The sequence below is a fragment of the Vigna angularis genome, chromosome 5 (assembly GCF_016808095.1).
Source record: "Vigna angularis cultivar LongXiaoDou No.4 chromosome 5, ASM1680809v1, whole genome shotgun sequence".
Taxonomy (NCBI): Eukaryota; Viridiplantae; Streptophyta; class Magnoliopsida; order Fabales; family Fabaceae; genus Vigna; species Vigna angularis.
In genome coordinates, this window is record NC_068974.1 from 24326444 (window position 1) to 24339004 (window position 12561).

The 12561-nt window shown below is 32.9% G+C and overlaps 1 protein-coding gene across 1 annotated transcript; it reads left to right on the forward strand.

Annotated features, from left to right (window-relative positions):
* The first annotated feature begins 8540 nt into the window (after positions 1–8540).
* Positions 8541–9205, forward strand: LOC108322085 (ethylene-responsive transcription factor 5-like). The gene is made up of 2 exons (XM_017554056.1): positions 8541–8572; positions 8662–9205. The coding sequence occupies exons 1-2, from the start codon at positions 8541–8543 to the stop codon at positions 9203–9205; spliced, it is 576 nt and encodes a 191-aa protein (XP_017409545.1).
* Positions 9206–12561: the final 3356 nt, after the last annotated feature.

Here is a 12561-nt window from a genome sequence, read left to right on the forward strand (position 1 = left end):
TATAATGATAACTAAATTAAAATATGATATAAAATAATAAATAAATAGTTGAATAATAATATCATTAATAATCTAAAACTAAAAAGACATATGCTTTTCAATTTATTCAATATAATTATATTTCTAACCAAAGTCAATTATAAATCGATTTATACACTAGATAAGTCAATCAAACGTCTAGCATTTGTACTTTTATAGACTCTGTTCTTTATATGTTTTTTTTTGCATTGGTCTATCTTTTGTAGTTTTTTATGTTTACATCATCTAATATTTCTATTTTTATAAAGTTTATTTTTTACAATTTTTTTGGGATTTATAATTTGTGGTTTTATATTATTATCTACTCTTCACATTTCTGTTTAGAATCATTTAACATGTATATTTTAGAGAATTTACTCAACAAATTTTTGTATTCATCTTTTTATTATTAAAGAATTTACTAATTAAATTTTTTACATTATTTAACCATAATTTTTTTTAAATTTCAATTATTAATTTTGATCAACTCAATTTTAATATATTATTTAAAATGATTATATACATTATATTATTAGAATTATGAATTAAAATTTATTTTTCAAATTTATTCTTTTATATGTTATTAGATTATTTATTAATATTATATATATATATATATATATATATATATATATATATATATATATATATTAACATGAGTATCAGTTGAAAGTCTTAATTTATTTACAAATAAATTTAATTTATAATATATAAATAAATGTAAATTTAAATCTTATTATTATTAGTGTGTATTTGAAGAATAAAATTGGGAGTATGCTATAGAAACAAGAGTACAGTGAGAATTTAGGTATATGATACATTTCAGATGTCTACGGCAAAAAGATTTGCGCCCGTAGATATTTACGGATAAAATCCTCGATGAATAGTGAGTATCCGCAGACATTTATTACCTGCGAGTAGTGAGTAGCGAAAATTTTAATACTCGCTTATAAACAGGTCGGGTGCGAGTATTATATTATACATACCTGCGCATATTCGTTACTCGCAAAAAATAAAAATAAAAATTAAATTTAAGTTAAATTTAATCAAAATTACCATTAATTTATATTTTATAAGGTTAAATTTAATTAAAATTAAATTTTAATGTATATTTAATTTAATTTTTATTATATTTTACGTATTTTTTATAATTTTATTTAAATTTTATTTTAATAATTTATAAAAGTATATTTTGTATATATTTGCAGGTATCCGCAGGTATCTACGAGTTTTAAAATATCCATAGATATTTTTTAAGTGGGTATCCGTGCAGGTAGCAGATTGGGTAGTGGGTGAACTTTTTTTTGTCGGATCGGGTTGCAAATAGGTACTATCCATGCCCGACCCGACCTGACCCGTTATCATCTCTACATTTGTTTCGAAAAATTAATTCTAGAAAGGCTTTTTAGAATATATTTTATGTATTTCGAAAAGCCTGATTTAAAAATTTGATTCTGAAAAGCATATTCTATAATACATTTAATGTATTATGAAAAGTTTAATAAGAAAATATATTTCAGAAATTTTATTTCGAAAAGTCTCATCTTATGCAAATCAAAAAAAAAAAATTGTTTCAGAAAATTTATGAAATAAGTAATCTGTAAATGTATGATAAAAATGTCATTTCGTAAAATATGACTTGCAGCATGAAATTTGTAATGCAGGAAGTAAAAGTTCGTGAAGTAAATTGATATTTTCTGTGGGAGAGGTGTAAGAAATAATTGACCAGTGAGAAAGTGGAAAAAGTGTTATAGTGAATTGGATTGATGTTGGGTTAATGGGCTTTGGAGAGTAGGATTGACTTATGGGCCATTTCTTCCTACACCTGACTTTCCTTTTTTTTTCTACACACCCATAAATTCTAATATTTTTATTTTAACCTTGATTAAAATATATTAAAAATCTTAAATCTAATTTCTTCTTTCTTCGGCAACGCCACCAATAACATGCAACTCTTCTCACTGTAGCATTTTGTACTATCTGAATTCACCAATCCAAAAATTTAATTATGGATTGAACAATCAGGTATACACTATTGAATTCAGGTTATTCAATTCAAAATTTACTATGTTGATAGTTCTAACGAAGATGATGAAGATGAAATTGGTGATAGATGAGGATGATGACAACATGAAGGCCAAGATGGAGGTCCGTGTGAAGAAAGAAAAAAGAAATTTAGAATTTTTAATAGTCTCTTTTGTCCTCAGTTTTGCTTGATTGTGTCAATTTGGTTCCTAATTTTAAGAAAGTGTCAACTTGGTCCTCACTTATCAAATTTTGCATCAAAATTGTCCCTTCCGTTAAATAGAAACAAACAGCGTTAAGGATTGATGATCTGGCACAGTACAGTGATAACGTGTCAATTTGAAGTTGTATGTGTGGTGACGTGTCAATGAATTACAGGCTGACGTAATTTCTCATCCAAAAACCCATCTTTCTCATCCTCTTCCAATTTCTTCCTCTCAACCCTCCTCTTCACCATCACTAATAATGTCACCACCACCACCCCCAAAACCACAATCGACCCAATGACAACCCCACTCAAAACCTTCCAATCAAACACCTTTCTCCCAAGTCCCCCGCTCGGAACCCTAACATGCAAAACCCCACTCTCACCATCAACAGTTAAATTCTGAATCGATAGTTAAATTCTGAAAATCCGAAAGTGAACCACATAATTTCTTGCATAACCCACTGTGCTTTTCGAAACTCAACCCAACGCACCCACAATCACCTAAGCACTCGTGCTTGCAAAAGCTTCTAGATTTCCCCTTATCCAGACTCACATTCCCGAATCCAAACCTCACAGCTTCAAGATCTTTAAACCCATCATCCCCATCACACCCGGCGTCCACACGGTGACAACCTTGATAGTAATCATCAGAACCCCACCCATGACAATGGTCACTCAAACCCACTCACACACTCACAGATGTTGGATGCTTCCCCAATGCAAATCCCGAAGCCCCGTAGAGTCCTCGAACCTGGCATAGAGTCTCCGACTTGAACCAAAACATTTGCCAAGACCCCGATTGGTTGTTCCACGATTACTGTTTGACCTGCCTGAAGGGCTCGAGGCGGAACATCGTCGGGGGTCAGAAGCTCGTCTCGATGGCGCAAGGTGAAAGGCGTAGAGGTAGGAGAGCCACGTGTCCGAGGGGGAATCAAAGGTCTGCCATGAAACAACGTCGTTGAAAGTGAGGAGGACAAGGTTTTCCGGAATCTAGAAGCTTGAGGGTGAAGTTGGTGGTGGCAGCGGCGGCGAATGTCCAGAGAGTGGTGTTGAAGTGGGTTAACTGACTGGTTGGGGTGAGTTCAAGGGATGAAGCGGCTTGGGATGGGGAGGGATGGAGGCGGTTGACGACCCAGATGGTGTTGGGGCTGGGCAAAGAGGTGCGGCGGATGGCGAGGTAGAATTTCGACGGGCCTGGGCTTGGGAAGAAATTGAAGAAGCCAAGTTCGAAAGTGTTGTTGAGGTTTTGCATAGTAGCATTGCCTTGGAGAATGATGGTGGCGGAGAGGAGGAAGTGTGGAGAATGGGAATGAAGAGACACGTCACCACACATACAACTTCAAATTGACACGTTATCACTGCACTATGCCAGATAATCAATCCCTTAACTCTGTTTGGTTCTATTTAACGGAAGGGACAATTTTGATGCAAAATTTAATAAGTGAAGACCAAGTTGCCACTTTTTTAAAACCAGAAACCAAATTAACACAATCGAACAAAACTAGGGACAAAAAAGACTATTAAACCTTTTTAATATATTTTATCAGAGATAAGGTGGGGATAAACATTTTATGGGATTAATGCAATTTCTTTTAACATCTTCATACCTTCTTCCTAGGTGTGGAAAAAAATCTAAATTGTTAATAAGATTTTTATTCTATAAACCATAAATTTATTTTAGATCGTGAAATTAAAAATAAAATAAAAATTATTTTGGATTGAATAATTTAGAATACTTTTTTAAATATAAAATGTATTTCAGGTTATATAATTTAGAAAAAATGATAAATTGTACAATGCAACTTATATTTTCAGATTGATAATCTAGAAATGTATTATGAATTATCCAATTTACAATAAATTTTCAGATTCTAAAATTTAAAAGTACATTGTGAATTGTATAATTCAAAATATATTTTTAGATTGTTTAATTTAAAAATATATTGTATAATGTAGAATATACTAATTTACAATTATTATTTAGATTAAATAATCTAAAAATTTAGAATATATATTTGGATTCAAAATATATTTCTAGATTTCCGAAATAAAATTGAAATGTAAACTTATATTCCAAATTAAGTAATGCTGCTTCCCAATTTTGTAAGTATGGGCCTTTTATACTTTTGAACACCCCATGAAGGTGCCGGAAGAAACCGTGGGAGTGCAAAACGCAATTCTTGTGGATTATTATGGGTAGAAGAACGGGTAGTAGAGACCAGTTATTTGAGATGCAAGAAGGATGTGACATTCTCTGTGGGTTATAGGATAGAATGCAGAGACAAGATAACATAACTGTGAATAAATTTTTCCTTAAAATCTTGCAATGTTGTGAATGAAGTAGGTTTAGGTATTTCTTTAATAACTTTGAATTTTGTCTTAATTAAGAGCCATTAATATATTCATAGATAAAAATTTATCATAATAAATTAAACACATTATGACAAGTGACATAAATTACACTATAATATGTTTAATCTTAATTTTTGTCTATATTATAAAATGCACAAACATATTATTTTGATGAACCTGAACTATGATGTCAGTTCACCATCATAATATATCACTTTTGTCAATGTGATTTTTTCACTAATAATTAAAGATACACGAAAGCTCACCTAGAAACTTTTCCATGGCATTTTTGGTCTGTTAACTTCATGTCGGTTTAATATGTAACATTAAAAGTAGTGTTTTATATAAAGTACTTAAATTTATTGAAATAATAAAAATGTGAGAATTAATATAAACTATTCATTTATACAAGAATCAGAGAAACATGCCAAATTTGCATATGACTTACGTAACAGTTGAGCAATGCAGAATTATTGTGCAATCAATGGGACGGTGTTTGCCTTGAAACATGCACGAGAGTTACAGCTAAAACATAATGTTAGCATTTGCAAGTGCCTCAAATTCTGAAATACATTCACCCTCATTAATGACAATTTTGAAAAAGGTGATAGATGAATAATACGGTTTCTTCAAATGAAAAGATAACACCTTGTAAAGTTCATTCCTTCGTGAAATTCTTCATAAAGGAAGACATGATGTATTGAGTAAATTATGTGGATGAATACTTCAAATGGTTCTTATTTATGCTAGCTTTCCATTAATTAAAACGTTACATTATGGTCTACACAAATAAAAAGATAAACGAAAAATGAAAGGAAAAAGAAAATAATATATATATATATATATAATATTATAAAATCAATTTGGTGACATATCTATTATAAAATTATTTTATTTTTAATGAGATGAATATTTTAATTATATATATGTTTAATTAAGTTTTGTGTTTCTAATAAATTAAATTTTTTTATTGAATTCTATCTGTGTAACATCCCAAAATATAGCGATTAACGATATTATAGTTGTTATAAAATCAATATTATAGAACAATTGAAGACTACTATATAAAGTATAAACTTTAATTTCATCCAAAATATCCATAGAATTTAAAACTTTATATACAACCTAACTATTTCAAAACTATTTACAGAGTTAATTTAAAGCTAACTACTCAACAACATCTCCTCCGTCCAATGTGTACTTTAAGGAAACCTCATCTCCCTCTGCTCACACCTACAGGATGATCATTGCAAAGGAAAGAACACCAATACATACAAAACACAAACACACACAACAGGGTAAGTTATATTTACTAACTACCATTCATACAATCATACATAGTCATTTCCCACTCAAAATACTTTATGCAAGATACAACACTGACTTGATTGTCCAGACTTAGAATGATTGTCGAGCTATGGCGGGTCATGCACTCGTGGTGGCTTCTACTGCTTTGCAAAGTCATTGCCAACGAGTTTCACCCTACCACACTTACGAGGTTAATCTGTTTCGGGCCTTGGAGCATACTGGAAGCCTCTAAGACTAAGACCTCCTGCTACTCCTCACGACATGGATCAATCCTCTATACGTGAGAATGAAAGACCATTGAAGTTTCAGGATAACCCCCAAGACTGAGCTCCTGCATTCATTCTAAACATACTTGAACCTCACTAAGAGGATTCACTTTGGAACTTACTTTCACCACTTTGAAACCATACTTTGAATCTTAACTCATGACTTTATTGCTCATACAACTCATACATAATCATACTTCATTCACAACAAATTTAATTTGTATTTCAAACCAATCAAAAATAAGAAAAGAAAGAGTACTCAAAGACATGAACCAATTGTTTAGCGCATACCCTCCCTAAGCGACTATAAAGTGTTCTCGCACAACGACCCAACTCGCTTAGCAAATGAAACTCCCAATGGTAACAGACCCCAAATCTCTTGCTCAACGACCCAACTTGTTGTGCGAAAGTCCAAACAGTGGTCCAGACCCCCCCAAATACTCGTTGAGCGCACCCATTCGCTATTTGAATAAAACTCACAATGCTCACAAACCTCAACCAGTCACTTAGTGCACCTTCTCATTGTGCGAATAATCAAACAGTGAGCCAACATCTAAAAACACTCGTTGAGCGACTCCACTCGCTTAGCGAGTCTGCATAATCTGCAGCACCAATTCTGCATAATTACGTAACCTACACCAAGTTTACCAATTCCAACCATTTTTTCCAACTTCTAACCCTCCTAGATTGTGTTATATACTTAAATATATTAACCAATGTTCTCTAAACACTTCTAACCTCAATCTAAACAAGTAGACTCAAAATCTCACCCAAAGTCATAAAATAAGGTAAAAAATTTTGTGACTTAATTATATAATTTTGTGACATAATTATTTTATAATTTTATAAAATTATAAATTATTAACTTATAATTTCACATATAACGATAACTAAATAAGGTAAAAAACAAGAGAAAAGTCATATAACCCGTCAATATCCACATCACCCAATTAATAATTATATTATAGTTAACCAAAAAATTAAATAATAAAATTTAATTAATAAAATATAATTTTGTTAAATATTTTTTATATCATACAAATATATTAGAAACTCAATTAAATGTTTTCAAATTTAACAGAGACTTAAAAACGTAATTAAGTATATAATAAATAAGTTTTGTTATTTTTTCTTTTTTATTTTATACACCTTATTAAATTAAATGATGGAAAAGTTGTTAATATCTTTTTATCCTTTTTTCTATTTTTGTTTTACTCCAAATTAAGCGTAAGGGTCTTTGTTCCACCTTCTTCCATATATACTATGCATACAAGGGACGACCGCTATGAAATTAATTTGATGTAAATCACACTTAATGGCCTTGATTGAAAACATGGCTACTCAGAAATCAAATGCTATAAATGATATTGGACATGTGAGAACACTACCTCAAACTAAAATTGGTGTTAGTTATTCCCAGAAAAGTTTCAAAACATATAATATAAATAAGATAATATTTTACAAATTAAATGAAATTTTCAAGATATTACAATAAAGAATATTTGTATGAATATTTTAAAATAATGTTACACTTTTCTAGTTTGTGAGTGTTGGTTAGGCAAGAAAGAGAGATAATTACTCACTCAGATAAACACTCATTGATTTAATATTTTTTTATATGTATAATTGATACAACGTCATTCTATAAAAGGAATAGATAACTCTTATTGACTCTGATATGTTAACAATTTTTTTGTTAAACTCCTTCAGAAGTTCCTATTTACATGGGTTTTTTCAGTTAGATACCCATTTTATTGGATTTCCTAATTTAGTCCTAAAAAATGAAAATTTGAAACAATTGAGTCCTTGTCGTTAAATTGGCTTAACGGGGTTAAGTTTTTTATGAGCTGAAACGTTGACGTGGCCAATTTTTTAAACGTGGCATTCATAGAGCATACGTGACCAGTTTTCTTAAATTTGACATGAAAAATGTTTGATTAAAATTTTTTAAACAAAGTCATCTTCCATTACAATCAAGCGCCACCCAGAAATCTTCTTCCCTGTCCATCACCTAGACCCTAAATTCAGCAATAGCTTTCATTCCAGCATCTGTAATTCTTACACATTACACAACAATAATGCCCTGTTAATAATAAAACTTGAACCCTCCAGATTAGAAAAAATAACAGACTAAATAAAGGACACCCTTTAAAAGTGATGTCAAATCTTTGTTTTTAGTCCACCGTCCATGGAAGTTAACTTAGCAGAAACATATAGAAAAACAATCAATGGTCGTAGTAAATCAGTGTAGAGAAAATCAAGATTTGAAAGGAAAATCAAAGAAAAACGAGGAAGAAGAGAGAAAAAAAGAACCTTTGCATTTGTACAAATTGAGGATCTTCAAGCAAGTGAAGCCATTAGCGATGACGACGAGGTCGGAATCGGTGACGCCAGGGTAAAAGGAACGAGAAACAAACTGAGCAAGGTCCAATTCGACCAAGCATGGCCAACACAACTGAAGTTTCAGCTTTGAATCGCATCAAGTTCCAAACCCCAAATAATCGACCTCGACACCCCCAATCCCCTCACATCGCTTCACAAGAAACCTCAATTAAATTGGAAACCTTCTCTGCAAATCTTTCTCCCCAAGAAGGCCAAGTGGATCATATTTGGGAAACCGGATCCCAACCTGACTGTGGTATTGCTAGAGAACCAGCCAGAGAAGAAGCACTACAGAGGAGTCCACCAGCGGCCTTGGGTAAAGTTCGCCGCCGAGATCCGCAACCCGAACAAGCGCGGGTCGAGAGTGTGGCTTGGAACCTTTGACATCGCCATCGAGGTCGCCAAGGCCTACGACTGTGTTGGCTTCAGGCTCCGTGACTCAAAGGCCATTCTCAACTTCTCGCTTGAAGCAGGCATGGTAAGCGGCGTCGTCGAGGCCGAAGGCGAAAGGAAACGACAACGCGAGGAGAAGGAGGTAGAGGAAGTGAAGTCGGTGGTGAAGAAGGAGAAAACAATGGAACAGGAGGTGAACTGTTTTCGGGAGATGCCGTTAACGCCTTTAACTCCAATCTCGAACCTAATTTGATTTTAGTAAACCCTAATTTGGTGGTGTTATTTCATATTTTACAAACTTTTTGGGTTTCATGAAAACCAAATTTCATGATGAACATCAATTGTTAGGATTGAAGATGATGAAAGGTAAGGTTGAAGATGAAGAACCCTAATTTGGGTTTCAATTCTCATAATTTTTTGTAATTATATATTCCATGTATACAACGTAGAGAATGCCACGTTTAAAAAATTTGCCACGTCAACGTCCCAGGTCATCAAAAACTTAACCCCGTTAAGCCAATTTAACGGCATGGGCCCAATTGACTCAAATTTTCATTTTTTTTAGGACTAAATTGGGGAATCCAATAAAATGAGGATCTAATTGGGAAAAACCATGTAAATAGAGACTTTCGAAGGGGTTTAACCCAACTTTTTTTAACAACTTTTTGGTAATAAATTATATGTCACTATTTTATTGGTTCATATATTTGAAATAAATCAATCACGAGCTACCACATAGACTGTTGTAAAAAATTTGTCAAAAAAGTTGTTAATAAACATTTTTCAACTCTTATATATAGAATCATCTCATAACACAAAATATGATAAAACTTTAAATTTCATATACTTGAATTAATATAATATTTTCTCTTAATTCAATATTAACACTAATAATGTCTATTTCACCTCTCAATATTTTTATAAGAAATGGAATGTAGACTTTATATGCTTGCCACTTCCATATGACACAAATTTATTGGTTAAATTTATGGTTAACTTGTTATTTACAAGCAACTGAATAGACTTTTCAATCTCAACACTCATTTCACTCGTTATAGAGTCCAACCACACAACCTGACAAGAAATACTCGATTCTGTTATATATTCGACCTCGCATGTAGATAAAGCCACCACAAATTGCTTCCTACTCCACTAAGAGATTGATGCTCCCATAAACATAACACATAGCCAATGATGCTTCTTCTGTTAATGCTATCACCAGACCAGTTTGCATTAGAATAACAAAAGAATTCTGCACTTGATTAGATTTAGGAAACCTTTTATGCCATACCCAACTTAATTGTTTTGTTGAAAAACACCAGTTTTCAGCAAGAATTAATATTATCTGAAAAGTCATATTCATCGATAAGGGAGACTTCAACACAAGCTTTGTTAAGACAAAATCGTCTATACATCTAAACGCTCTCATGTTTTGAAGTTTAACAAAATAACATTAAACGAAATAAGAATATGAAAATACCATAGGATGAGACATAAGACTTAGGCTCAAAATCCCCAAAACTCTTAAGATTGTAGAAAACATAAAAACACCTGAGTCAAAACGCCTAGACGCAATGTTAAACGACTGATAAGTCAAAGCGTCTAAGAGAGTTATGCTAAACGCGTAAGCTTACTATATCCTAGGGGTATTCAGATGAACTCTCGGGAAAACGAAGAAGTGTCCAGAAAGTGTCTTCAACAAAAACACTCTAAAAGATTAAACATAACATGTTAAATGCTATTTCTCTAAAAAGGCAAAATTACAAAAAGCATTTACATCAACCTAGGCGATACCATGAGCTAAGACTGTTACTTCGTCCAACGATGAAGTTCTCACTCAACGCTTGGTATCTTGAGAAGAAAAATTTAATTGTTAAACACTACCTTAATGGTAGAAAATGAAAAACACTTTATTTTTCTAAGGAAGCATTAAATGACATTAAATGTTTAACGTTCAAAAACAACAAAAGTGATAAAAGATAAGACATATCTACGACATGCACAATCTACTCTATTCTTTGTAGATAACCTACTTTACACGCACACGCATGCTTCATTTAAAAATCAGAAGTGAACATTAGAGACAAAAGATGTATTCACATAATGTTCTTCACTTGGGAAGCGGTGTCTAAAAAGAAGTACAACCTACTTCAAGCAAAGTACTCAAAAAGCAAACATGCTTTGACAAACTGACTTTAACCAATGACTATTGTACACGAAGAAAGAGAAGACACCATAATCAAGGCCAAGAGCTTAGTCTAATGGACATTTCTCCAAAAGCCTTTATAGGCATATTGATAACGGTTGATTACACTGTTATTTGTGATTCAATTTTGATACTAAATGAGCCTTTTTTGACTTAGAAACTTGCTTGAACTCTTGTTTTTAGTTAAGTTGTGAATAAAGAGAGTTGAGGTTAGAACTTATGATTTTTATCACTAAATTCCTTTGATTTTGTAGGAAATTGGAATGATTTGGAAGAGGAGTTAAAGTACCAAAGAGTTGGAATCTAGAAAGCATAAAAAAAGCACCAGAAAAGAAGGCTACAGAAGGTCGCAGGATGTCTGGTTGCCCCTTTCTAGGGCCCTCAGCGCAGGATGTCTCGCATCACCGCTCGGGCGCCCTTTCTAGGGCGCTGAACGCCATCCTCCTTGTGTCGCACATCGCTTGGGCGCCCCTCCTGGGGTGCTGAGCGCCACTTCTCTCACAAGCTCGCCTGAGCGCCCTAAGCAGGGGTACTGAGCGCTGGCGACGTTGGCCCATGTTCCAATTCAGTTGTATATAAGGACTTGCACGTCCTAGAGGGGGTATCTTTTGACAGAAGGGACGCAAATTCACACTTTTTCAGGTCTCTGAAGGCAAAACTGGATGTAGAAGCTCTCCTTTTCGGTTTTTAGGTTTTCTCTTTCATTCTCATTCCATTGTACATCTAGTTTCTCCATGACAAGGGGGAACTAAATTCATTTGTTGTTGGGAAAGATGTAACCTCTAAACTCATGTATTTGAATTGATTCCAATTATATATGCTTCTTTCATTAATTGTTAGGGTTATTCTCCTTTGCTCTATGCTTGTTATCTTTAATTCATTCATGGCATGATTTTTAGTTTTCTTTGTTATTGACAAATACCTAGAAGCCTAGAACTGGGGAATTTCTCCCAAGGGAACTATTGCCTAGACATAGGGATAGAACACTTGGTTGTCTTAAGCTTTCGTTCGTAATGCAAAATTAATTATTAGGGATGCAAGACATTATGGTCTAGTAATTAAGGATAGGCTTCTTTCGCCAAGACATCGGGTTCTAAGTAATTTAGAAAGTTACATTGACAATTAATAAAGAAGAAGAATTCTTATATGCATGAGAGTGATTAGGTGAAATCTAAACCCCAACAACACCTTCATCTCATAATACCAACATCATCATTCACTTTTGCGTTTCTCTTCAATTGATCAAAAATTGCATTCATATTTACTTTCTTGTTTTTACATTTAAAAACCCTAAATTGTTCTTCAAAGTCTTAATTAGTTAAGTAATTACATGATTGTTTATTGTCGTGATTCTCTTGGGAAACGATACTTGGTCTTACCATTTATTATTACATGATACGATT